Source organism: Vigna radiata, chromosome 4 (assembly GCF_000741045.1).
Source record: "Vigna radiata var. radiata cultivar VC1973A chromosome 4, Vradiata_ver6, whole genome shotgun sequence".
Lineage (NCBI taxonomy): Eukaryota > Viridiplantae > Streptophyta > Magnoliopsida > Fabales > Fabaceae > Vigna > Vigna radiata.
In genome coordinates this window covers 8,633,818-8,658,280 of record NC_028354.1, presented here as the reverse complement: position 1 = coordinate 8,658,280, position 24,463 = coordinate 8,633,818, and the positions used below count along the sequence as shown (strand labels likewise).

Below are 24,463 nucleotides of genomic sequence, written 5' to 3'. Positions count from 1 at the left end.
TATATATATATATATATATATATATATATATATATATATATATATATATATATAGTTGGGAAACGTGCTTATGTTATTTTTTTCAGTTGGTACATTTTAATAAATGTGTATCGAATTTTAGTAGATAAAAGTATCTTTATATATTATGGATTCTAAGTTTTAAGATTAAAGGTATTTTAATAATTTTTATTCTCAAAACTAAAAAAAAAAAAAACCCAAAATCCTTACTCACCTCTCTCATTCTTCTTAACTCTTTCTCTTTCATCTCTCTCACTCCAACATTTTCTCTGTCATCCCTACACTAGTCCCAACTGAAAAAACACTCGTCGTTAAACAATTTACTTTTGTAAAGAGTTGAGTCATTGACATATTCGACTTCAGAGAAAAGGTTCATTCAAAATCTCTTCAATTTCATCATTTTCACTAACCTTTATAATTTCATCATCATCTCTAGAAAAAACATCAAATGTCATTATGCTTGTGAAAATTAGATAAAATTAGATAAGACAAAAATTATAAAATGAAAACTTATTATAAAATCATTTTTTTAAGAAATGGTTTAACAATGAGCGTTTCTAATTTTTTCCAAGCCAATTACCAATTCCTTCGGATGTCATTATGCTTGTGAAAATTAGATAAAATTATATAAGACAAAAATTATGAAATGAAAACTCATTATAAAATAATTTTTTTTTGTTTAACTTGAAGTGTTTCTGATTTTTTTCAGTTAGGGCTAGATGACAGAAAAAAGGTTGGAGTGAGAGAGATGAAAGAGAAATGGTTGATAAAGAAGTTAAACTGGCCCAATCTTCGGCAGAAGGAAGGCCCAAAACATGTGGCCCAAAACGTGAGACAAAATATCTCACTCGTGCTTTCCAAAGTCAGAAGTTAGGTGAGTGCGAACGTTCTCGAGCGATCAGCAAAAGAAAGATGAAGTACGTGAATCCAGTGGAGTCTTCGGTACGAGAGACGACGGTGAACAAGAGTTCCGACGTGGCTGACAGTGGCGGCAAGTGATCTGAAAAAGGAAGCAGAGACGAAGGTCGCGATTTATAAGGTACAAAAGTAATATTTGTAAAGCAATGATGTTATTATTTTTAATATTCTCACTTCTTCATCTATTACAAAGGCTGGAATCCCTTATATAGGGCTCTAGTGCCACACAAACAGAAAAGCCCTAAAATTATTGAACCCTAAAACTAGATTACTTTTCATATGAACAATAATCTTCAAACAAAATCTAATAAATGCATAACGAAAACATTTAATAGCCTTCCCTCAAGTTGGATGGTGGATATTCACCATTCCATGCTTGGGAATAATGGATTTGAAACGAGTGCGGTGAGGAAATTTTGTGAAGAAACTTGGCCTGTATTTTCTCTCTAACAACATGGCAATCCAACTCTATATGCTTGGTTCGCTCATGAAAACTTTGATTGTGAGCTATGTGCCTGGCAGAGTTGTTGTCACAATATAAGACAACGTTGTAGGAGATAGTGTAACCATTGCATTTCACAGACCGTGGCAGCTAGAGCTATGTATTCAGCTTCTGTAGAAGATCTTGAGACAGTAGTATGCTTTTTTGATCTCCATGAGACAAGAGAATTTCCTAAGAAAATGCAGTAGCCAGTAGTGGACCTCCTTGTATTGGGGCAGGTGGCCTAGTCAGAATCGCTGAAGGCCTTAATCTGTGTACTAGAATTGGAAGCAAAGAAAAGTCCTTCATAAGGACTTGATTTAACATATCTGAGAATGTGTTGCAAGGCCTGGTAATGGTGCTTGGTTGGTTCCTGCATAAACTGACTCAAAAGATTAACTGTAAAACATAAGTCCGGTCTAGTGTTAGTAAGATAAAATAACTTCCCTATTAGCCTTCGATAATCACTAGGATTATTCATATGGTCCTCCGTTTTGTATAGAGAGGTGTTGTTCCTCAAATATGGTGTAGAGCTAGGCTTACTTCCTAGCATCCCTGTTTCTTCAAGAATGTTAAGGGCATATTTCATTTGACATAAATGTATTCCTCTTTTAGACCTAGCAACCTCAAAACCCAGGAAATACTTGAGTTCACCCAGATCTTTAATCCGAAATTGTTTGTCCAAAAGAGTCTTTATGAGGTTGATCTCTTTCATGGAATTTCTAGTTAAAACAATATCATCAACATACACAAGTAGAGCTGTGAATTCTGTAGGAGTCTTCTTGACAAATAAAGAGTGATCCGATTTGGATTGAACATATCCAGAAGAAACCAGGAAAGTGGAGAGCTTGTCAAACCACTGTCTGCTGACCTGTTTTAACCCATACAAGGACTTAGTCAGTTTGTATATTGTCCTTTAACATCAACATTTAACCCTGGTGGAGGATCCATGTACACATCTTCATTCAAGTCTCCATGAAGAAATGCGTTGTCTACATCTAGTTGATGTAGAAACCAATTTTGAGAGGTAGCAAGGGCAAACAACATCCTAACAGAAGTAAGTTTGGCAACTGGAGAGAAAGTATCAAGAAAATATATTCCCTCCTGTTGAGTGTAGCCTTTGGCTACCAAACGAGCTTTATACATTTCAATAGTACCATCGACTTTGTGCTTTACTTTATAGACCCATTTGCACCCAATGGATCTCTTTCCTAGAGGAAGTTGAGTTAAGAACCATGTCTTATTAGTTTGCAAAGCCTGAATTTCCTTTTGCATGGCTTGATTCCACTTAGGATTGTTTTTGGCCTCTTCATAGGAGTTGGGTTCCTTATCAGCAGTTATAGCAAATGTATACTTTAAATGTTTATTAGAAAAAGATTTGTAAGACAAAACACTACTTATAGGGTAGGGAATATTCAAATCATTCTTGGCACACAAATGGCTAGATGGGGATTCATCCCCTTACTGAACATAGTTCTTCAGGTATTCAGGAGCCTTTCTAATTCTGTTAGATCTCCTTTTATTGTTTCCTTGCTGTTATTCTATGGAATTATTGTCTTCGTTGGCAGTATTGTCTTCAACATGGCTCCTTTCAGTACCATTACCTTAAGCAGGACTCTGGTTTCCTCCTTCATCATCAACAGGATCCTTTTCATGCTTGTAGCTAATCTCATCTAGGAAAGACATATTGTCCTTTTCGCAGCTATAATTGTTTTTCCCTTCCTGCTTATCTTTATAGGGAAATACATTCTCATAGAAAACAACATTTCTACTAATAATTATTCCTCTGCTATTAATGTTTAGAAATATATATCCTTTTACGCCACTTTTGTATCCTAGGAATATGCCCTTTCTAGCTCTAGGATCAAGTTTGTTTCTGTTACTTTCCAAGGTGGAAGCAAAACAAAGGCAACCGAAAACCTTTAAATCAAGATAAGTGAGTGGATTATTATGTAAGAGTTCAAAAGGTGTCTTATCTTTAATAATGGGGGAAGGTAATCTATTAATCAAAAACACAGCATGGGATAAAGCATAGGACCAGTATATATGAGGAACATTGGATTGAAAAATGAGGCTACGAGTGACATTCAATATGTGTTGATGTTTCCTTTCTACAACAGAATTTTGCTGTGGGGTTTCAACACAACTCTTTTGATGTTCAATTCCATGAGCATTATAGGTATTGATGCAATTAAATTCAGGACCATTATCAGTCCTAACCACCCTAATGGTTTTATTAAATTGAGTCTTGATTTTTATGATAAAAACCTGTAGGAGTTCCCTGGTTTGACCCTTATTATGCATGAGAAATGCCCAAGTGTGCCTACTATAGTCATCTACAATGGTAAGAAAGTATTTATGTCCATGTATAGATGGAATAGATATAGGACCCCAAATATCACAATGAATAATGTCAAAACAATTAATAGACAACGAATTACTCTTGGGAAAAGGTAATTTGTGTTGCTTAGCAAAGTGGCAAACATCACAAGCATTATCTGTAGCAGTTTGAATGTAAGGAAAATTTTTACACAATTTTTCAACAATTTTGTGTCCAAGATGGTTTAGTCTACAATGCCATAGATTTACATTCTCATGTTCATAAGAGAAAGTACAATTGGTATTCAGGTTTCTTCCAAAAGGTTGTAGGTGATAAAGTCCTTTGCATACACTAGCATATCCAATCATCTTCAATGTAGAATTGTCCTGAATTTCACACATCTTAGAAGAGAAAGTTAGGGTACAATTTATATCTCTAGTTAGACTTTGAACAGATATGAGATTAAAGGTGAATTCAGGTATGTATAAAACATTCAAAATCACAAAATCTTTAGAGAAATGTATAGTCCCTGCATAATGAGCTGTTACGATAGAACTATTAGGTAATTTAACAAATATGGGAGTGATCTTATAGAAAGTAGTAAATTGATTCTTGTCATGGGTCACATCATCAGTGGCCCCTGTATCTATAATCCAAGATAATGTACCTTGTGTGTCCTCTGTGCTGCAATTTTGCATTTGGTTGATGTTGTGAGATGGACTATCGGCCGTTTCAAGTAATTGTAGTATTTTCTGCATTTGTTCCTGTGTGAAAGAGCCTTGAACCGTGCTTTACTGAGCACCTGAGTCCCAACAGATGTTGAGCAAACATTGGTTGAACTCCATTCATTCTGTCCAATACCATTTTCACTGTTGTTATCATTCCTCTTGTGCCATGGTGGAAACCCATGTTTGGAATAACATTCATCTATGGTGTGATTCATTTTGTGACAGTGAAAGCATTGTTTCCCATAATTGGGATTTCTTCCTCTCCCTCTTCCTTGACTTCTGGATGGATTTCCTCGTCCATAACCTCTCCACCCTTTATTATTTTTCCATTAATTCTGTTTCTCTGTGGTGTTGGCCAGTATTTTGTTATCATTCTGATTAGAACTCTGTCTTTCTTGCTGTATGATGAGTGAAAATACATGATTAATGTTGAGTAAAGGTTCCATAAGCAATATTTGAGTTTTGACGGTATTATAACAATCATTCAGTCCCTTCAGAAAGCAGATGACATGCTCCATGTCTCTATATATGTGTGAAGCCTTGGATAAATCACAACTGCAAGGAATTTTGCAGCTACAACTAGGAATAGGTCTGAGAAATTCCAATTCTTCCCACAGTATCTTCAAATCAGTGAAATACTGGTTTACGCTTCTTTCACCTTGCCTGATGGAGTGAATTTCTTGCAATAAATCTGAAAACTTGAAGTGGTCCCCTTTGGAAAATCATTCTTTTAATTCTTCCCAAAGTTCTTGAGCATTCTCAACATATATCACACTCTCTGCTATTTGAGGGGAGAGTGTTTTGATGATCCAAGATAGTACCATCATGTTGCTTCTCTCCCAAGAATCAAAGAGTTTATCACTTCTTTGAGGTCTTTTAATCTCTCCATTTATAAATTTCAATTTGTTTTTGGAAAGAAGTGCTCTTCTCATGTTTCTACTCCAGGAAGTATAGTTGGACTCATTGAGGACCTGGGAAATGAGGGAGGTGTCGGGATTCTCGCTTGGATGTAGATAGTAGGGATTGGAGGGATTGTTGGTTTCGTCCGTTTTCTCCATTTCAGCAAGAAAGATTGAAAGAAATAAAGAAACGATCAAGAAACAGGGATATGTGCAGCGGAAAACAATGGCAGAACAGGTACTGAACCTGCTCTGATACCATAAAGAAGTTAAACTGGCCCAATCTTCGGCAGAAGGAAGGCCCAAAACATGTGGCCCAAAACGTGAGACAAAATATCTCACTCGTGCTTTCCAAAGTCAGAAGTTAGGTGAGTGCGAACGTTCTCGAGCGATCAGCGAAAAAAAGATGAAGTACGCGAATCTAGTGGAGTCTCCGGTACGAGAGACGACAGTGAAAAAGAGTTCCGACGTGGCTGACAGTCGCGACATGTGATCAGAAAAAGGAAGCAGAGACGAAGGTCGCACATTATAAGGTACAAAAGTAATATTTGTAAAGAAATGATGTTATTATTTTTAATATTCTCACTTCTTCATCTATTACAAAGGTTGGAATCCTTATATAGGGCTCCGGTGACACACAAACAGAAAAGCTCCAAACAGAATCTAATAAATGCATAACGGAAACATTTAATAGAGGAATGAGTGAGGTGAGCAATGGTTTGAGGGTTTCTTTTTTTAGTTTTGAAAATGAAAATTATTAAAATACCTTTAATCTTAAAACTTAGAATCTATGATATATTAGGGTATTTTTGTCTATTAAAATCAGGTATACATTACTAAAATGTACCAAATGAAAAATAGGTGTAAACGTACGCAAATTAACAAATCCATATATATATATATATATATATATATATATATATATATATATATATATATATATATATATAAATTGCTTTTATAGTGAACTTTTTTATGGACAACTTTTCACTCTCTTCTCTTTAATCCAATTAATTCATCTTCATTTTTTTTTTCTTTTCTTATAACATGATAATTGTTTAGAATATATAGAAGGATAATAGTTAGTTCTTTGATAAAAAAAAAGTCTAGGTCTTTAAAACCATTAGTTTTTCTGTAATTGTAATTTGAAGAGAAAGTGGATGAAAGTTGAAGTGATCTGGTTTAATATGAAACCGATAATTTAGTTTATTTGTAGTTTGATGTAAAAATTATTCTTAAGTGTATTTTTTAAAATACAATCAGTTTTATCAAAAAATAAATTGAAAAGGTGAAAACAAATCATTTCTAAAAAATATTAATTATTAAAAAAATAACAAACGATATAACAAAGTAAAACGCCGTCTGTGGGAATCGAACCCACGACCACGTGGTTAAAAGCCACGCGCTCTACCAGCTGAGCTAAGACGGCCAAGTGATAATACACTTAGTTGTCATGTATATGAAAAATTAATTCCCAATGGTGAGTGTATTTTTGTCTTCAACCTCTCTAATTCGAACTCGCCAAACTTGGATCAGCAATGGCGGAAATTTCTGATTCTCCATCAACTTCAAAACCCGTAGAAGAAAACACACAAACCCTAACGCTACAAATCGACTCCAAAACCACGCGAAACACGAAACCTGGAGTCAAACGCCTCATTATATGTGTCTCAGTGCTCTTCTCATTCATTCTAGGTCCGTTCCTCCCTCTCTCTCTCACACACACACACACACACTTTTCATCTTCAAATATTTTATTATTTATTAATTAATTTCTATTTTGCTGCTGTTGTTGTTGTTGCAGGTTTTCCTCTTCTGTGGAAATCCATTGAAATCTACCGCGCACCCCTCCCTTTCGATCGAATCGACTCCTTCTCGTCGCAAGTCGAATCGAATCCCCTGTCATTCCCATGCAGCTTTCAAGCTGTTTTCATCGGTTTCGATTTCAAGGCTTCGCACCGCGAGGTGGGAGCGGCGATCACGAGGAAAATGTCGGACGTAGGTCGCGGTGAATGCGGCGGTTGCGGAGGCAATTACTCCGTCGCGGTGGCCGTGGAAAGGGGTGATGTTAGTGCGTTTGATTTTGGTGCGAAGTTGCGGAGTGATGACGAGGATGCTGATGAATGGGTGAGGAGTGTAGTGAATGAGTATGGAGGAGGGCATGCTTATAGCGTTGTGGTGGTGAATGAAGGGGGGGAAGTTAGGAGTGTGGTGGGGAAGTATCGGCACGCGTGGATTGTGGGAAGTGTAGAGGAGGAGGAGGCCGTGTTGCGTGTGGCTGAGATCTTTGTTAAGGTTTTTGTTAATGGAGGGGACGAGGAGGGTTTGGTTCGCAGTGAATTTATGCCTGTCGGTGCTGATGGGAGGATTGTTCTGTCTTTCAGTTTGCTCAATGCAGACCCTCGAGATTGGATATATGATTGGTATGGATTATAAAGTGCAATTTTAATCAGATTAGTTTCAATTGGTAAATGGAACGATTGAGGTTTTGTTTCTGTTTTATAAATTGTTAATGTGTGATTTGATTCATTGAGTAAGGTGCGGCTTCTATTGCATTGTTGCTTGGAAGTTTTCATTTATACAAATTAGTTTTTGAGAGATGAGATTATTTGCTAGTTTATGGCTCATCAGGAAAACTTGTGATCATGCTGACACTTTTGGAGATCAGTTCTATAGATTTTCATTTTCATGAACCAATAATACCACCCTGTTGTAATTATAAGATATATACTTATGAAAGTTGAGGCAGATCCAGAATGCACCTGGTTCAACTAGTGCCAGAGTTGGTGATTTTATGATTGGGTAAAGACAAAGATTAACCATGCTGATAGTAAATATTCACTGAACCTGTTATATAATGTAGGTCACATCATTTATTGTTAGGTCAGGATTATTTGCTTATGAACTTTTGAATAGTACCAATTTGAAGTTTTTGTGATTATCATATTGTAGGAATTTTCGTGAAATTGATGAGACTTTCTTACAACCCGTGATTGAGGCTTTACAACCCATAGCAAACATTAGCGTTGAAAGCCAGGTGAAATCTCGTGTAAATGTAACAATTATTGCAAGAGTCATTGGATCCCATAGATTTAGTGATTTATTGTTCCTCCTGTTTTACAGGTTTTATACCATACGCCAAAGTCTTCATTTTCTTACTGGGATGATAAGCATGGCAGCCACATATTTACAGCCAAGGATCTTCCTTTCTTTGTATGTTCTATCTATGGCTTTGAATTATGATTTGTAATATTTAGTTTATTTTGACATCAATTACCATGTTTTGAGGTCTAACTTGTATTTCAAAATTATTAGCATAATGATGTAATGTAACTTCCCACCTATGCACATACCATATTAGCATGATGTCCAGCTTATAAAATGACAGTATTTTGGTCACTCAGGTTTTTCTTATCTTTTTATGTTTGAGTTCTCTTAGATTTGGTTCCAGTTATATACTTTTTTTTTATGGAAACCTGCCACACTATTCTTTTTTATTTCCTCTTCGTAGTTTTTTCAATGTTCCACATATCTCTGGTGGGATACTATAATAGTATATTTATGACATGAATGGTTCTATCTGAAACAGGTTAATTCAAATGAGTGGCACTTAGATACTTCTGTTGCAGCAGGAGGCAGGTCAAAAGTATTGCAACTTGTGGTGTATATCACTTGATCCTAAATTTATTTACTTTTTGTTTGCCACAAACGTGAACCTAGAATTTGTTTCATTCAATTTACGGTATATAGTCTTTAGTACTAGGTGCAAGGGTGGGGAGGAATGAAATTACTTCTTAAGTGTCTGATTCCAGCTTGTTTATTACGTTATGCTGTAAGACAGCTTACATTTTATGCTTTCTTTATGTTAGGTATATACCATCTGCAAAGGAGTGTCCTCTTCAACTGAAGCTTCCAAATGGAGATATCTCTAAAACTAATGGCTTTATATCTCCGGTTAATTATCTTACCTTGAAAATTTTCCTAATAATCTTATAAAATTACGAAGTCTGTTAACATTATGAAGCATCTATTCTGGAATGCTGCAGATGTGGGGAGGTGTTGTTGTCTGGAATCCCCAAAGCTGTATAAAAGATTTAGAAAGTAATGATCCAGTTAGAAATACAATTTCTCACCAGGTTTGTCTTATATTCATTAGTTGGCTATGTTGTTGACAATAATTTCTTCTCATTGTTACTTTTATACACAAGTATTTTGTAACTTTTTATTTCATGTGTGATTCACTGTTATACTCTTTTCAGCCTTGATTTGCTTCTAAGTTACTATTGACAGATTATCATTGTAAACAGCAATTTGGAAAATAACTTTTTCTTTTTTATAAAATAAAGAATTTAATGACATTTATGAATGCAGATATACTTAGTGCATCTTTGGAAATTTCTTAGTTTTAGTTCATATTCATTTAAAAATATATGCTCATGAAGCTGTCCAAACATGGCAATTATTCATTCGTATTAAGCTAAACTTGACATGCACTTTTATAGTCCCAGTGTTGTAGATCATCATTAATTCTCTTTCCAAACATTGAAGCATGCTTATTCTGTAACAGGATCTCCAGATGCTTTTTGAAGTTCTCATGGGGCAGCTGCGGCAACTCCTTGGTCTTAAATCTGATAACCTTTATGTTGGTGAGTCAGGCACATCCATTCTTCTGGGCAGTGAAAGGGGTTTCACAGAATGGTGAGAATAATAGTCCTTGTTCTACCCTTCTAAACTTACTAACGGCATGTTTTATGTAGCTATTTTCTTCTGTTAGAAAGAAACAAGAATATGTTGGTTGAAACTATGTGTTTCAAATACACAGCGTAGTCCGTTTATATAGAATAATTACAATCAATCCAATTAATTGGAGGACATTTTATTCCTATAATCCCTATATAAACATAACTGTATAAATAATCATAATAACAACAACAACAATAATAATAATAGTAGTAGTAGTAGTAGTAGTAATGAAGAGAGAATATGAAACTGACCCTATTCTGATTCTCTATAATCTGTCTCAAACTGGAGACAATAAATCACTCACCCATATATCCTTTTTGGTTGGTTGTGTTACTCTACCTTCATTCTTCCAAAATGATGACTTAATGCGGTCAATTGTGCGCTCTAGCTTACCATGTTGGCTAGATCAATTATTTATTTTCCTTCTTGCTTTTGACTTGAAATACTTGTGAGACTTCCCTTTGTCTAGTCAAATTTTCAGTTTTAAAAAATCAGATTGAGCCCTACACATCATTCATATGATATATTTTAAGCTGTGTTTGATGTGTCTCTGAATTATATGATTCAATGCATGTTACTTATCGTGCTTAATGATCTAGTATATGAATCACGATCTGATAACCTTGTATTGTCCATTAAATAGATGAACCCTAGACTAGACTACATGGTATTGGTTGATGGTGGTAGAAGGGAAAATTTGTTAAATTTATGTTGTATGCACGTGGCTAAGAGGCCTAAGCTATTTATATAATTTATTTTCTCGTGTAAGGAACAAATCACCATGAATTTATTTTTGTGGGGAATTTTGTGTAGGGAGTTGGATGTTTTGTTTCGGAAGCATATATGCTTTAATCTTCTTTCGTGTGCTACAACACTTGGATCGCTTTCTAGATTGGTATGTTTGTGAGTTAAGTTTCTTCATCTGTCTGTTTTGGCTGGCTACTGTCTATTTAAATATTGTCGAACCTTCATATCCTGCAGGTACAGTCATTGCCAAGGATGATTATCATGGATGAGATTGGAAAACAGGTGATTTTTTGGTCTACATGCTTGACCATTGCTTGTTAGACTTATGTTCAGATTCATAGATATAAGGATTAGTGGCTTAAAAGAGAACCTCAAGGAAAGAGAAAAAGGAAAACGTTATAGAGTTTACTTGTAGGATTTTATAGGTTATAGATAGATGCAACATAAAAGAACTTTTGTTAAGAAAATAGCATAAACTATTCTAACATTCATGCTCAAGTTGAAACATACAGATTGTATGTTCCAAGCTTGGAACATAAATTGAATCTGTGGTCCTTCAAGGATTTTGTCAAAATGTGTGCAAATTTATCATTAGAGCCAACAAACTCAGTGCAAATTTTCTTGGAGAACAACTTTTCTCCAACAAAATGATTGTCAATGTCTGTGTTTGGTCCTCTCATAAAACATAGGATTAGAAACAATGTGAAGCGCTGCATGATTGTCACAGTACATCTTCATTTGTTGGATTCGGTAAGACCTTAGTTGTTGGATAAACTTTTTGATCTACACGAGTTTATGAGTGAGTTATGCCATTGTCCTATATTTAGCTTCATCACTTGATCTAGCAACGACAATTTATCTTTTACTTTTCCAAGAATAATATTCCCTCAAATGAAAAACTATATCCAGTTGTGGAATGTCTATCTACAAGAGAACTTGCCCAATCAGCATCACAAAACCTAGATATTTGGGTACTTTTTTTTTATCTTCATATAGCAAACCCTATCCTGGAGTCTTTTTGAGGTATCTAAGAAGATCAATGCGAGGAGTGTGCAAAAAATGACTAATGCCATTGATTGCAAAAGATAGGTTAGACCTAGTAATAGTGAGAAGTTACAATGTTGATGGAGGATGTTAACTCATTGGGTAATATACCCAGAGTGGGATCAACTCGCTCTTATACTAACTTGAAGGAGTATATGAGAAAAAGAACTTGATAGATGTTAGATATCTCTCTTTGATTCTGATTCATATGTTTATAAGGATTAATGACTTTCAACATAAACTTAAGGAAAGAGAAAAAGGAAAATATGATAGAGTTTTTCCCTAGGATTCTAGGTTATAGATATACAGCACTAAACACCTTTGCTTAGAAAATAATATAAATTATTATAACAGTACTATTTATGATGTCATTCATATGCTGATACCTGATAGGGTGATGAAGTGTTGCCTTTGATTTTCAGAAAATGACACTGGATTTTCCACTGCACTAAGAAATTTGTTGTATATTAACTTTGACCAATGAATTGATATATAAATGTTGTCCTCATCTTTAATTTCCAAATTATACAGTTTCTCAATATTTTATGGTCTTCGAGCAGGTGAAGTTTTCTCTTGAGGCAGCAAAATTTGCTCAAAGTAATGCATCTATTGGAATATATGATGCTTCAGCTGGTATGCTTTTCACAGACTTTATGGTGATTTCAAATACTTGTTACCGACTTTGATGAAGGTTTATTGCCTGATTTCTGCTACTAAAATATGGTTAATCTCTTTCTTATCAGTTTCATCAAGGCAATCAAGATCTCTGGCCGAGGATGCCTTTTTTCATCCATCAATTATGTCCATAAGCTATTATTCGTTTGAGCATTGTTTTGCCATCTATTCGGTTTGTCCTTGAACTCTACTCTCTGCCCTATAGTCCGGCTTCTGTGGATTAATATAACTTGACCTTTGGATGATTGCTTTATATTGGTGGTCATCTTTACCTTGTGGCATGCATCATTAGGGAATGTAGGTTATGCATGTGAAATGATTCTTGTTTAATTTGTCATTTTTTTTTTCACAAAGGCTGAAATGAATATTAAGATTTTGGAGAACTGTGGTGGCCACAAAAAGATGTATTTACAGAAGCTTGAGTTGAATCTTTTCTTTAGCCTTACTTTGTTCTCTAAGAAAGTCTAAATTCTTGGCTTGTTTGCCGACCTCATAATGTCTGTTGATACTGCCTCTGCTGCTGAGAAAATTGACCAATTTCCTTCTGACTTTTGCAGCCATTTTTTCTGCCAGTTATTATGCATGTCCTCCTAGGTGCTTTACGAGAATGGAAGAGGTACAAGCAAGAAAGTAGAAAGTACTTAGCAGCGAAGGCCAAAGAAAAAGTTTCATAATCCCCTTGGCCAGAGATTAACACGATGAAGGAGGTTTCCTGGTGGTTGGGCCTATCATTTGGTAAAGCACCTCAGTAAAGCCTCCTTCCTCTCTTCCCAAGATCTTCTGAATGTGAATTTTGCTGAAAATGACAATATTAACATGATACTTACGGGGTATTTCACATTATTGGAGCAAAGTAATGTTGGCACGGCGGCTTTTGGTTGTACCATAGTTGAGTAGATTGAGGGGGAAAAAAAGCATTTTACTAAAAAATCATTACTAATCTGTGAAATCTGTCACATATTGTATCTTTAATCTACTGTGCACTTCATATTGTGAATGAAAAACGACACCTTTGACTAGATTTTGTTGAACTGTGCTTATTACTTTATGTGATTTCTTAATGGAATATTTGATACTTGAATCAATTGTAAAATTACTTTTCACATCTCCCCTTCCTTACTGAACCAGTAGAACTTTGTTAGTGGAGCAAAAAATATGGAGATATACGAGGGAATTTTATTATCTGTATTGTCTGTTTTGAGAACTGCATATATTCTAGAACACATTGATAAATCAAGAGTAGATTCCTTTTATGTCAATTTTGTTACAAAATTGAGTATCTATCTTTGCATTTAAAGACCATGGTTCCTCCATTAAAGCAATCAAATGAAGCAGAGAGAGACACGTGTTGATAGAGAGTCATTTTACTTGTGCAAACGATAAAATAATTTGCATAAACTTCAAATAAACAGAAGGTTTAATCATTCACTTGGTCCTTATTTTTGCGTGGAATATCAATTTAGTCCTTTTCTTTCTGAAAATTTCAATTGAATCCCAATTTCATCAAAATTGGAACAATTGAGTCCTTTCTGTTAATTTGTCTATAACGGAGTTAGTGACTTGTTGATGTGGCCCAGTGTAATCAGATTGTTAGGTTACGTGGTTGATTGATCTTGCAGATAAAGACACGTGTTTAATAACTAATTTTATTTTTAATGAATTAATAACTAAATTTAAATAAAACGAAATGGAAAGTAGATAAAGGTAAAAATCGTATTGGGAATTATATATTGCATTGATCTTAATTAGGGATTGGATTGTGAGTTCCTTTAGGGTTTGAGAAAGGGTGAAGCCATTTCAGAAATTAGGGGATTTAGGGTTTCGTTTTGCAAATTTGGGTTTCATTTCCATCGTCGTCATCTACTCGGAGTGGTGGGACCTTTTCCAATTGCATTCTTGACTGACCAGGTGAGTAAAAGTTTCGTTTTATTTTGAATATTTTTATGACGATGTTGGGTGGTGGTCCTTGTTGTCCCCCTAGTTGTATCGTGTTCCATTTTTCTTTGCCATGTTGTGGTCCCCTTGGTCGGATTGTGTTTTATTTTTGAATGCAATGTTGTGGTCCCCCCCATTTTGTGTTCCATTTTTTAATACATGTTTTGTCTTATTGTTGATGACCTATATATAGTGTTTTGCATCATGGACGAGGATTTTGATGTTGTAATTCACCATGGAGGGAAATTAGTTAAGGATGTGAAGCTTAGGTATGAAGGGGGGGAGACATCTCGGTTTAAGTTTGATCCAGATGTTTGGAGTTATTTCGTGATTGTTAGTGTAGTGAAATCTTTAGGATACGAAGCTTTTAAAGATATGTGGTACTCTGTAGGAGGGGCTTCAGTGTTGGATGATAAGTTAGAGTGTCTTTGTGATGACAAAGCTGCCATGCATATGGTTAATTTAGCTAGACTGAATGGTGAGGTGCATATGTTTGTCATACATCCTATTTCTGAACCTGAAGTCATTCATATGCTGGAATATGTTACAAGTGATGAGAGGGGTGATGTTAATTGTGAACAGCAAGAGATGGTCGAAGCTGATGTGGGTGAAGAAGTGCAAGTTGATGTGGTTGAAGCTGATGTGGGTGATGTTGATTGTGAACATCAAGAAATGGGTGAAGAAGTGCAAGTTGATGCTGTTGTGGAGGAAGAGGTTGATGGAGTTGAAGAAGTGGAAGTTGATGTTGTTGTGGAGGAAGAGGTTGATGGAGTTGAAGAAGTGGAAGTTGATGCTGTTGTGGAGGAAGAGGTTGATGGAGTTGAAGAAGTGCAAGTTGATGTTGTTGTGGAGGAAGAGGTTGATGGAGTTGAAAGTGAGCAAGTTGATGTTGTTGTAGAGGAAGAGGTTGTTGGAGTTGAAGAAGTTGAGGAAGTTGAAGTCCGAAGCTGGAATTCCTCTTCTGAGAATGGTAATGGTGATGGAAATTTCGAGGACCTTGTGGATGTGAACGTTGGTTGTGATATAGATGATGATATAGAAAGAAATTTCCAGGGAAATGTGGAAGTGGAAGTCCAAAGTATGTCAAATGAGTGTAGTGATAGTGTGAGTTCTGAAAGTATGTTTGATGTTAATGTAGAGGGTGGGAATGGTAGAGGTTTGTCAGATGATGAGTGAGAGTCTGAACACTTAGTTAGTGAAGCAGAAAGTCATGAAGAAGATACAGATGTAGAGGGTTATGGGACTTTTACAACATTTGTGTTACCAAAAAGTATGGTTGACTATAAGTGGGAAGTGGGGACATACTTTGCTGAAAAGCAAGACATATTGGAGGCTATAAAAAGCTATGCCTTAGATAATGGAAGAAATATTCATTTTGTTAAGAATGATAAACAAAGAATGAGGGTCAAGTGTGTGGGTGCAAAAGGTAAATGCCCATGAAGGTTATATTGTGGTTATATGAAGGTTGTGAAAACATGGCAATTGAGGACAATACTGGACAGTCATACCTGCAGCAGGGAATTCAACTTGAAATTAATTGATTCCAAGTGGTTGAGCAAGAAGATAGAGAAAAGTATTAGAGACAATCCTACAATGAAGGGTGTGGACATAAGGGAAAAAGTTCAAAGGAAATATAACGTTGGTATTTCAAGGTGTATGGCCTATAGGGCAAAAAACCTAGCAAGAGAGCAAATTGATGGCTCCTTCAAAGAACAGTATAAAAGGTTATATGACTATGCCCATGAGTTGCTGGCCAAAAATCCAGGCTCAACAGTGAAACTAAAGGTTGAGGATGTGGGGGGTGAAGTTGTTTTCAAGAGATTCTATGTATGTTTAAAGGCTTGCAAAGATAGTTTTAAGTCATGCAGGCCTATTATTGGTTTAGATGGAGCATTTCTGAAAGGTAAGTACGGTGGTGAGTTGTTAACAGCTGTGGGTCGAGATGGGAATGATCAAATGTTGCCAATTGCATATTGTGTTGTTGAAGTTGAGAACAAGGAGTCATGGAGGTGGTTCTTGGAACTATTAATAGATGACCTTGGAGGGCCTGAAATTTGTGCTTCATTCACCTTCATGTCAGACCAGCAGAAGGTAATTCTAATCATTATTTTGTAATTTGACTTTCTAACTTTACGGTCTTTAATTGGTTGGTTGTATTCATTACTTGTATATTGTATTGCAGGGTCTACTTCAAGCACTGGATGATTTGCTTCCTAGAGTGGACCAAAGGTTTTGTGTGAGGCATATGTATTCCAACTTCAGGAAGAAATATCCTGGTAAAAACCTGAAGCGTTTAATGTGGAGGGCAGCTACAGCCACACATCCACAAACCTGGGAGATGGAAATGAGAAAAACATAAGAGCACTGAATGAAGATGCTTATAAGCATTTGATTGTCATTCCTCCAAGGTTAGTCCTAAATAGTGCAACATAATACATTATTTATTTCATGTTAATAACGTTTCTATTATTTGTTGTAGGCATTGGTCAAGATCAAGGTTCATTGAAATACCTAAATGTGACACCTTAGTAAACAATATGACTGAAGGCTTCAATAGTGTCCTCCTTTCTACCAGGAGTAAACCCATTATTACTTTGTTGGAGGAGATACGTCTTTACCTCATGCAAAGATGGGCCAAGAACAGGTCAAGCATAGCATCATTTACTGGAAGCATTTGTCCAAAGATCTTATCCAGATTTAGAAAGGAATCTCAATTAACCAAAAATTGGATTCCTAGGTAATTTCCATTACTCATTTCTATGTTAGCTGAATTTACTACTTTGTTTCATAACTATTGTGATCTTGTCTACACAGCTGGTCAGGCAACAAGCTTTTTGAAGTTCGTCACATGTATAACAATGGAGATAAGTATGTAGTCAATATAGATGATTCCTCATGCACATGTAGAACTTGGCAGCTGACTGGAATCCCCTGCTCTCATTCATTGGCTGTAATGAAATTCCTCAACATTGATGGAGAAACATTTATAGACTCTTACTACTTCAAGTCCAAATACGAGGAGACCTATTCAACAATTATATATCCCATCAATGGAGCCAAAATGTGGAACATTACTCCATATCCTGATGTGTATCCTCCACACAAAAGAGTATTGCCTGGAAGACCAAAGAGAAAGCGAAGACTAGAGCAATGGGAAATGAGGAAGGATGAATCAAGAATGACCAAATCTGGATTGCGGAAAAGATGTCGCATATGTAGACAACATGGGCATAATAGAACTCATTGCCCATCAGCAACCCAACCAGGAACTGAGCCTGGTACATCAGCAACCCAAGCAACTACGTCCACTCAACAATCTGAGATAGCACATGAGTCTCAACCTTAAACGTAGTAGACAGTAGGAATGATCTTTTGTAATAGCAGTAGATGTCTGAAAACATTATGTTTATTGTGGTTTTGAATGTTTTTTTGAGTTCTGTTGTTTAGACCCGGATGGTTAATTTGGTCTGTATTGAATCCTTGTTATATACTGTTTCAGATTAATGGGAATATGTGACCACTTTATAACGTTTTCCAATTATCATCACATTGAGTCCTTTTTTTACTGGTTTTACTGCTTGTTTAGTCTGAAAGGTACAATTAGTGTTTGAAGAGAATTGGTTCAGATTATATAGTGTTTATATTCATTGCTTCAGTTGTTATAGTGTCCATATTCATTGTTATTATTTCAGTAGTACAAGTGCTTATCAAAGGCTATGTCACTGAGTATAGTTGTTATAGTTTCAGTAGTACAGGTGCTTATCAAAGGCTGTTATAATTTCAGTAGTACAGTTGTTACAGTGTTTATATTCACTGCTTCAGTATTTATGACTACTGGTTCATAAATAGCTTTGATAGCCAAAATCACAATTTTCATAACCAAAATCAGTAGCAACTTTTGATAAGTCTGATAACCAAAATTAGTCCAACCTGAATATGCTTNTATATTTATCAGTTCACTTTGAAATCAATAGGAACAATATTTTGGCCAAGAACAGGTCACACAATACTTTCAATTACTTCATTAACAAAGTTGACAAACAATACAAACTTTTATAGTCAAAATGACTTTGGTTCATTGCATCCTAGGTACGTTCTACCATAATTAAAATGAAGTAATTGATGTCAACCTAACACCACTATTGTAAGTACAATAATGTTCACCAGAACAAGAACACACACAACCCCTAACAACACATTAAGCCTAATTCCCAATTTCTTCCATCCAGCTTCCATTGCTTCTCTGTTCAACAAAGTTTCTCTGTTCAACAAAGACTCACAGTTCCCTTCACAATTTGCAGTCCTTTCTGTTTCAACAACACTGTCATCTACACACCATGAGAAATAATTGCAACACCCATCTTCACCACCATTCTGTGGCAAGAAAACACAAATAAGGGCACCCTCGAACTCATATCGAACTGATAAAATGTACAACCANCAAAACAAAAAGAAACCTTACCTTGAACTTAGAGCAGCCCCAAAATTGCTTGCCTCTATTCTTAATTGTTCTTGCAGTTCTTAGAACAGATTTCATCCCACAATAGCAAATCGGCCCACCATTGCTACATCCTCCTCGACCACCACCAGAGACCACATTACTNTCTTGCTTCNGCCACCCACTGCATGACGACGACGAACCGGGATGCATCTTCAAACCCAACTTCGAGTAGATGACGACGATGGAAATGAANTCGCAATTTACCCAACGAAACCCTAAATCCCCAAATTCATACCCCAATTTCTAAAATGACTTGACCCTTTCTCGAACCCTAAATCCCATATATAATTCCCAATACAATTTTCTTTTTGGTTTTATTAAACTTTGGTTATTAAACACGTGCCTTTATTCTGTAACAATCTGATTACACTGGGCCACGTCAACAAGTCACTAACTCCGTTATAGACAAATTAACGGAAAGGACTCAATTGTTCCAATTTTGATGAAATTGGGATCCAATTGAGATTTTCAGAAAGAAAGGAACTAAATTGATATTCCACGCGAAAATAAGAACCAAGTGAATGATTAAACCTAAACAGAATAATGCCTAGAATTTACAATTACAATGAACACTAAAGACAGAACAGACATCTAATTATAAATGAATTTTAAACAACTATATGAGTTGGAAATCTCATCGAAAATTGAGTTAAGTTTAAAATATATTGACTTAAATTTAAATTCTACTTCTTATTCGAATGAATCTAACACAATACTTACATTAATGTGTATTTTGGTGGCTTAGAACTTGAGCAACGAAGGAAATGGAAACAATAATATTTGTTTGGATGAATAAAAAATAAGGTAAGACCTAATAGTTTTCTTTATTACTTTAATTTGTTTTATATATTTTTCTTTGTTTAACTGTCTTCTATATTACATTTTTTAATTTCATTTTAGTTCTCCCTTATATTTATTTTTCTTATTTATTTCCACAAGAGATGACTGAATTGAGGCAACAGTGACTGCAGATAATACTATCAACTGGTGCATTCTATTTAAAACAGAGTTGCAGATCTTCTATATAACATTCTTGTTCTAGGATTAACACTTCCTGCAATAATTTGATACGTCATTAAAATATGGTAAAATATTATTAATAACTGTGAAGGACCTATGCACATCGCAGAGTTTGACTGAAAAGGGTTAGATATTATTCATGTTTTTGACAACCATGGTTTGGTAGCCAAAATGGTTGGTGCATTATGAGCGGTGACTAAGAGCTGGTTGTGAGTTAGACATTCAACTTGAATATGATGAACATTTACTGGAAAAAGGATATAGTTGGTCTCCGTATCTTGTAAAACTAACTGTTAGTCTTTGTAATATGTGCTTTAAAATAGACAATACTAGAGAAGTGTTGATGTGCAAAATGTTTGTCTCTGTAATTTGTAATTATAATTGCAATAATTTTGTACTTTCAAAAGAAAATGTCATTATTCTAGCAATACAGCAAAATTCAATTGGACTCTCATACTGAATTGAGAAATCTGCAGATGATATAATGTTTGTAAAACATCAGTCATACTAAAATTTAACAAGTAAATAATATCATTTAAGACAAATTAGAATCTATGCCCAAAAATGTCTGTAATATGAATTTCACAGTACGTCTCCACTATGTGATGTTGATGTTTTGGAACAATTTTACTTGCATTTAAAATTAAGTAGCATGAATAATATGGACACTTGATACAATATAGATATGTATACTTTGATACCTATAATTTCATTTATCTAACATTTAAAAAATAAAAGAAGAATATATTTCATTTAAAATATTTCATATTGTTTTGGATCATGATTATAGAAAAAAGTACTTTAGTTGAGATTTCTTTAAAATTAAAATTTTACAAAATTTCATATTAATAATGTGTTGGAGTGATCTAAAAAATATATTAGAGAGAAAAAAATATGTTTTAAATTGGATAGTTTAGTGGTATATGTTGTATAAATGTCATACACGTGTCGCTGTTCTATATGTATAAAATAGAGGGACACATAATCTAAGAGAGGCATATATCCAAATCTTCATTTGGGTGTGATATTCCAAGGATGAATTTAAGGTCTAACAACTCTTAAGTAATAGAAAAATTAATGTGTTAGAATAAATGTTACACCAATTCAAATTACATTGTATATAAAACCTTTAAAGTGTTTCCAAAGAAGCATAAGCAAGATAAAAAATTTCATTTATCCTTGTACAAACACAATATTACTCTCAATTGAAAGAAAAATCATGAAGAAAACTATATAACATTTTACCTTCATATTTCTTTGTTTTTTGAAAAGTTGGCAGCTATAGACCAATATGAGAAGGTCAAGGAGAATTTGAATGGTTGTATCAGAAGATCAATTGTTATGAAATATCCAAAACCCAACGAAACTTATTAGAGCAATGGAAATTGTACGTGATGTGTGGAAGATGGTATGAAATAATTATAACAAGCGGGAGGACCGTCTTTCCGTAGCAATTTTGCAAACTTTTGCTATCATGGTATTTCGGGCCAAGACCATTAAAAATGGTAGTAATTCGTAAGGGATTCAAAAATCTAGGAAGTATAAATTTATCCTATCCAGAATATATAAAGAGAGATGTCTTCATTGTAAAGGGAGAGTCGGTGAAAGAAAACAACAAATGACTCTAGGAAATATTCAAGAGTTGAGGAAAGACTTGTTGATAAGTTCCTAATATATATTAATTTTGAAATGAATTTAATATTTGTCTTACTTTCATTTTATTAAAATTCTATATAAATTACTCTAATTTAGTTTGTTTTGTTGTTTTAATATAAAAGAGTTAAAGTGGAAAAATAAAGAAAATAGATGAAATTCAAATCATTATGGACAAAACTAACACGAGTGCAGCTGAGTAGAAAAATTGGGACTTGAGTTACATAAGCAAACCAACTGCAAAGGAAAACCTCAAACACTAAACTTGAGGCTAAGCCATGGATAGTTCTTCTCAAAAAAGTTATCTCAAGGACTAGAGTACTAGAGCACAAGACTTAGGCCAAAAAATCAAACTCAACTAGGGAGAAAACCTTTACAATGGAGACATAACAAGCATTGCCCTTGACAATTTATAAAAACATGGTTGCACCTATGTTTTGAGAGACTTTGGAGAAGTTCTTTTGAGAGAGCTTCTTAGACACTTACCTCTATACTTAGTGAATATTATTAGAGGTTGTAAGAAAGGGTGGTTCTTCAATAATATATGGTATTATTTTCATTTATTATGAGGAGTTAAATCTCTCTAAGTGTTGAAGCAAAGAAGCCATCATTTTGGAACTCTTGGTACTATTTTATTTATCAAAGTATGTTTTTTGTTACATATTTGTCAATTAGTGTTATCCATTTTTGGATGAACTTATCACTCATCTTATTTTACTGGCTTGAGATTGAGTGAGAATTGGTTCTAAGTTGTGGTCCAACTAATTCTTCTCAGGCTTTTAGATGTTAAGAATATATCTAAGACTCTAACAGGTTATAGAGTCTTGATCTTAATATAAGTGATTCATTCAAGCAGTCACTGGGGAATTATACTTAGGTCTGATTTTCTTAACCTCTAAGTGTTAGGAACGGACCAAAAGTTACATTTAAAAAGAACTCCCAAGTCATGATTAATTGCATCTTTATAAATAAAAATTGAATCACTACAAGAGAGGTGAAATCTAGCTTCAATATGTCTTTATTATCTTGAAGTTAATCACTTAGTTAAAACTTTTTGAGTAGGTTGTTACTATTCTAAATCAACATTATTTCTAATCATTAAACTTTTCTCGTGCACTTTTTTTTTACAATTTCATTCAAGTCAAACTAGCTTAAAATCTTGTGTATTGTGCCAAATCCTTGTGGATACTGTAAGTTTGTAAGTTGTGGAAAAATAGGGGTCTTAGAAATAAAGTAGTCTTGAGACTTTATTGTTTTTGTTTGATAATTAATGTTCTTGAGTGTACATCTTTATTAGAACATAATTGTCATGTTATTTCTTTGGTTTTATTTATATTTTACTTAGGGGCAAAAGAACCTTTTACCTCTTATTAATTAAGTGCAAGAAATTAAAATAACGGGTGTAGGAAGAGAAAACATGCAAATTAAATAATCAGGAAAATCTTATTATAAAAGATTAAGTAGATCTTAGAAGATTGAGTTATTGTTATTTTAAAAAAATAGTTAAGTGAAAATGGGAGAAATAATCTTAGTAGGTTTAGAGATTAAGAAAGATATTATTATTAGAAAAATCAATATTTGATATTGTTAGATATTTTAAAAGATATTCTGAGATATTGTTAATTAAAAGATATATTGAGATATTATTATATATAATTGGATATTATGGCTAGATAATAATAATAATAATAATAATAATAATAATAATAATAAAATATAATGCATTATTTAAGGACTTATTATAATCAATTAGAATAAAAATATTAAGTAGAATATATTATCTAGGGACTTATCATAATTAATTGAGTTAAAAGTTAATTAAGTTAAAGATAAAGTTAATATAATAGACACCTCCTATTTATATAGAAACTCTGATCATTAGAAAAAGAGAGACAAAAACCTAAAACCTAAAGGTGAGAGAAAGAGAGAGAGACGTTCTTGGAGAGAAGAAAATGATTCAACTTCGGAAAGCTTTAGTGCAAAGGTATATTTGTTATAATCCTTGTGGTGTAGATAAAGCTCTGGTATTGACCAAGGTATGAAAAAACTTACCTTTGTTTGTTTTATGCTATGCATTCTTGATTTTCTTACATGGAAATCCTTGTTTTGATAAATATTTACGTGATTATGATTATGATTATATGTTGTTATTGTTAGGTAAGGGTTTGTGTATGTACGATGATAGGGTATCATGTTTTTGTTGGGTTTTTCCTATGAAAATATTGTTGAGATTGTTAACAACATAATTTCTATATCAATCTAGTTTTTGATGATGACAACACATTACTTAATAACAAGTACATGTTGTTGTTGCATTACATGTTCTTATATTGATTAAACTGTAATATCTATTGAACATGTGTATGTGTATGTACTATGTTACATGTTCTTCTGTTGATTGACTGATATATTTCTGGAACATGTGTATATGCTTTAATGTGTTGTGTGCTATGCATCATTTCATATGTTTTACTGCACATATTTTAAAGCAAGAAATCACAAGCACTTTTACAAACTTATTCTTGTGCTACAAAGTTCTAGTACAATCGACTACATTACTAATGGATTCGACTATGCTAAAACCTTTGTACAGATTTTGAGAATCAGTGCTATGTGCGATTTTAAGAAGAAAAGAATTTCAAAGTGTTTGACATTGTGATAGTCGACATTGTGTTTTACATATTCGACTGTATCTATTGTTTGATTTGGAATTTTGTTATGCTCTTGCACTCTAACGGCTATATTTTTAAAAGTTAGTTGAGCATTGATGACTTGGTCAAC

At 34.2% G+C, this 24,463-nt stretch overlaps 2 protein-coding genes and 1 non-coding gene across 3 annotated transcripts; 2 read left to right on the top strand and 1 right to left on the bottom strand.

Moving 5' to 3' along the window:
* Nucleotides 1-6,720: 6,720 nt before the first annotated feature.
* Nucleotides 6,721-6,793, bottom strand: TRNAK-UUU. The gene has a single exon. It is a non-coding gene; the product is annotated as a tRNA-Lys (tRNA).
* An 80-nt stretch (nt 6,794-6,873) lies between these two features.
* Nucleotides 6,874-13,592, top strand: LOC106759608 (GPI transamidase component PIG-S). Its single transcript, XM_014642861.2, has 13 exons — nt 6,874-7,059; nt 7,169-7,787; nt 8,317-8,401; nt 8,488-8,577; nt 8,954-9,027; nt 9,234-9,318; nt 9,411-9,500; nt 9,932-10,062; nt 10,921-11,002; nt 11,089-11,136; nt 12,459-12,531; nt 12,642-12,745; nt 13,131-13,592. The coding sequence occupies exons 1-13, from the start codon at nt 6,903-6,905 to the stop codon at nt 13,245-13,247; spliced, it is 1,755 nt and encodes a 584-aa protein (XP_014498347.1). The 5' UTR covers nt 6,874-6,902; the 3' UTR covers nt 13,248-13,592.
* A 2,188-nt stretch (nt 13,593-15,780) lies between these two features.
* LOC106758320 lies at nt 15,781-18,000 on the top strand. Its single transcript, XM_014641255.2, has 6 exons — nt 15,781-15,921; nt 15,973-16,599; nt 16,691-16,755; nt 16,818-16,916; nt 16,988-17,245; nt 17,323-18,000. The coding sequence occupies exons 1-6, from the start codon at nt 15,781-15,783 to the stop codon at nt 17,852-17,854; spliced, it is 1,722 nt and encodes a 573-aa protein (XP_014496741.1). The 3' UTR covers nt 17,855-18,000.
* The last annotated feature ends 6,463 nt before the right edge of the window (nt 18,001-24,463 follow it).

Coding starts and splice junctions, on each gene's coding strand:
- LOC106759608 (XM_014642861.2), top strand. CDS start 6,903: ATGGCGGAAATTTCTGATTCTCCATCAACTTCAAAACCCGTAGAAGAA. Junction 7,060..7,168: donor GCTCTTCTCATTCATTCTAG/GTCCGTTCCTCC, acceptor TTGTTGTTGCAG/GTTTTCCTCTTCTGTGGAAA. Junction 11,137..12,458: donor TGGATGAGATTGGAAAACAG/GTGATTTTTTGG, acceptor GTCTTCGAGCAG/GTGAAGTTTTCTCTTGAGGC.
- LOC106758320 (XM_014641255.2), top strand. CDS start 15,781: ATGGTTGACTATAAGTGGGAAGTGGGGACATACTTTGCTGAAAAGCAA. Junction 16,917..16,987: donor TTGATTGTCATTCCTCCAAG/GTTAGTCCTAAA, acceptor TATTTGTTGTAG/GCATTGGTCAAGATCAAGGT. Junction 17,246..17,322: donor ACCAAAAATTGGATTCCTAG/GTAATTTCCATT, acceptor TTGTCTACACAG/CTGGTCAGGCAACAAGCTTT.